The 3,221-nt window shown below is 39.3% G+C and overlaps 1 protein-coding gene across 1 annotated transcript in view; it reads left to right on the top strand.

The window, feature by feature from the left end:
- Window positions 1-2,830, top strand: part of aldh1a2 (aldehyde dehydrogenase 1 family, member A2) — a 23,434-nt gene extending 20,604 nt beyond the window's left edge. The window contains exons 11-13 of the mRNA XM_071488910.1: window positions 1-42; window positions 1,537-1,611; window positions 1,869-2,830. The exon at window positions 1-42 is cut by the window's left edge and continues 116 nt beyond it. Coding sequence (XP_071345011.1) covers window positions 1-42; window positions 1,537-1,611; window positions 1,869-1,941 — 190 coding nt within the window. The 3' untranslated portion in view covers window positions 1,942-2,830. The remainder of the gene's footprint in view (window positions 43-1,536; window positions 1,612-1,868) is intronic.
- Window positions 2,831-3,221: the final 391 nt, after the last annotated feature.

The following is a 3,221-nucleotide window of genomic DNA, read 5'->3' as shown; positions in this document are numbered from 1 at the left end:
AGCCATGACCATCTCCACAGCCATGCAAGCCGGCACTGTCTGGTAGGCCTCATCTGCTGTCTTTCTTTAGCTGCAATCAGGAATATTTTTCATGTGGGAAGTTTTCAGGCATCCAGAAACCATAAACTGGCAATGTGCCACGTTACTATCATTACGCAAGCCACAAAGAAATGTTTTCCTTCCTTTTTTCCACTTTTTTCCCTCAGCTCAGACATTCAAGATGTAAAAATATCAGAAGTAACGTGCCAGTGCAAGACAACAACGTAAAACATAAACTGTAAATGTAAACTGACACTCTAATTTTATAATCAGCATAAATGAAATGGTCATAAAATGTTACTTCTTGATTTCACCTAAAATTGTTTTGTTTCTTTTCTAATTATGTACAGATGGTTATGAGTAGGGGTAGAGGTATAGCTAACATACAGCGTCTGCCAAGAAATTTTCACAACTTGTCATAGTTGACTGCAACCCACTGCTAGCTCAGAAAACATTTCCCTACCCTCATCCTTCATGCCACCCCAGTCACCATCCTACTTCTCTTCCTCTGTTGTGGGACTTTTTTTAAACAACCAAACCTTTTTCTCACCATCTATTCTTCTTCAACAAATCCTGCCTATTCCAAGCAACATTTCCTCACTGCTAACACCAGCCACAGTCACCACTTCTCATCATGTAGAGTCATGTGGGATTGACCGCAGACATCCAGCTGGTTCTCCAGTTGCCTCCTGATCTCATAGATACGTCTTTTTTTTATTGTGTGTTGATTCTGGTGATGTCCTGAAGAATTTGACTCAGTGTTTTATTTCATGTTTAGTGATAACTTCGTTCCCATGACACTCATCAGCTTTCCATCAAAATTAAAGCACATTGCAAATCTCCTCTCCAGTTCACTATGCTGCTGGCGTCTGAGGTTGTTTTTTGGTTTTCTTACATAGTGATCAGCTGTGTGACTTATAAATCAACATGGAAAACAACATTGCCATCATTTTTAAGAATAGTATTTACAAAATACAATATTAGTGGACACACTTTTTACTCACAATTTACTTTTACTTGATTTTTCAGGCGTGTTTTACAGAATACATAGTGGTCAGATCTCTTCCATCTTTTAAAATATGTCCTCCTCCATAAACTGGCATGTATTCGTTCACTTCCCTCTATGTTAGGGGTTACTGTCAGAGAAGGATTGTACGGGAATTCTTGGCGTTCAGTCACACTCCTCCCTCCAACTTTCTCAATCTCAAAGTTCACCCACTTTCTTCACTTTGGCATTTTTTTCCCTGGCTTTTTTACTCTTAGCATTCATTCACCAGTTCTTTCCCAGGCAGCTATAGCTAGAAAATTCACAACCATAGGATATTGTCAATCCAGAGGGTTTCAAAAAGTAGCAGTAAAGTTGAAAATGTATTTTTACATCAGTCTTGCTGAATGCAGCTTTGATACTACTGCTTTGGACAAAGATACACCCCATTTTACAATATCAAGCCACTTCAGTCAAATGCACAAGTGTTCAGTGTTTTGTGTATTTCACAGGATAAACTGCTTCAACGCTCTCAGCACACAGTGTCCATTTGGAGGATATAAGATGTCTGGCAATGGGCGTGAATTGTGAGTATGACTTGGTTGTCTGCCCACTGAATATACACAAATTAACCACAGTATTACAAATACTGACTTTCTGTTTTGAGAACCTACTTTTCAAAATTGCTTAACATCACATAAATCTTTATCTAACCGGATATTACAGTATCTCTGCTCCAAGGGTTTCTAGCAGTATCTACACTATATTTCACTGTTGCTGTCAGAATGTGATACTTTAAACAAAGTGAGCAGCACTGTTACCATTTCCTGTTTTCTGTTTTCAGGGGAGAAAATGGCTTGAAGGAGTACTCAGAAGTGAAGACCATCACAATGAAGATGGTCGCCAAGAACTCTTAAGGCAGCCACACTTTTTTCGGGAGGAGATAGCTTCTTCCTCATCACTGACCCGCCTCTCGTTGGCCCATCCACAGTGGCAAACCATATTAACCATCCAAACTAGTTATCGCCATGGTAACTACAGGCTGTGACCACTTGCTGCCCTCTCAGTCCCTCCATCAGTGCCGCCTTTGCTCGCTACGCACAGTCAGCTGATCCTTGTCCAGCTATCTTCACCCACCTTGAATTTGTGGACTGTCTCTAGTCTCTAACTGACAACCACTGAACCACCCCCATACTGTATACCTCCTCCACTAACTACACTAAAGCACTCGCAGAGACGATGAGGGAGGCTGTTCTGACTGCAAACCCCAATAACAACCCCCCTTCCAGCCGCCACACCCTGATCCTCACTCCCCAGATGCTGGATGCTCAGAGACTCAGTCGCCGCACTTGCAATCAACCCTTTACTAGCAACTTGTCATGTGTTGGGAGGCAGTTTTTTTTTTTTTGTACAGTGCGGTATGTTCATCAAAGACCTCATGTGTCATTGTCTTGGTAGAATTTATGCAAGCATGTCAGCTCGTTCAAGATCACTGATGTTGTCAGCCTCAGATATGAATGGATGAAATGTTAATTCAGAATTAAAATTGATTTCTAAATGTTTTTGTTTATATTTTAGCTCATATGACTTAACACTGTATGTCAACCTTTGACTGATGTAAACGTGAAAGATTTTAACCTCTTAAAAGCATTTTACTCTCACCTGCTAAAAGAGGAGTAGATGTATTTTAAACATTATGTAACTGATTTTCATTGATGTCCATCTATGTTTATGTTTATACAATCATATGCTATAAAATTATAAAATGACCATAGTTTTTTTCAGTAAAAACTTTTTCCTGGAAAACATGTGTTTCTCTGAGTGTTCACTACATAGTTAAAACTCTTAGGTATCCTCAGTATTGTGTAACATGCTCAAGAGGTCACACTAAGGTTCAAAGGTACACATTTCACAGACCTGGGTCAAACACATTTGAATGACTTGCATTTTAAGATGCTTGTATTGGAAATAAACCGACCCAAAGAGATTATTTGATTGAAATATATAGTACTGAAACACACATTTACATACAAAAGCATTTATAAATTCTCAGTGTTCCTCATGGGCACTTATCCAATGGCCAAACGTTTTTTTAAAGTGTTTTTAATTCTGTCAGCTCCACCTACTGTGCAGGTAGACTCATGACGACCTTGTGTTAACATCTCACAGTAACTATAGATAATGACACTGATAATGG

The sequence above is a fragment of the Trachinotus anak genome, unplaced genomic scaffold, assembly GCF_046630095.1.
Source record: "Trachinotus anak isolate AG129_WGS33_773 ecotype Australia unplaced genomic scaffold, CSIRO_AGI_Tana_v1 ptg000011l, whole genome shotgun sequence".
Lineage (NCBI taxonomy): Eukaryota > Metazoa > Chordata > Actinopteri > Carangiformes > Carangidae > Trachinotus > Trachinotus anak.
The sequence above is the reverse complement of the archived record's forward strand: the minus strand, read 5'-3'. Positions and strand labels throughout refer to the sequence as shown.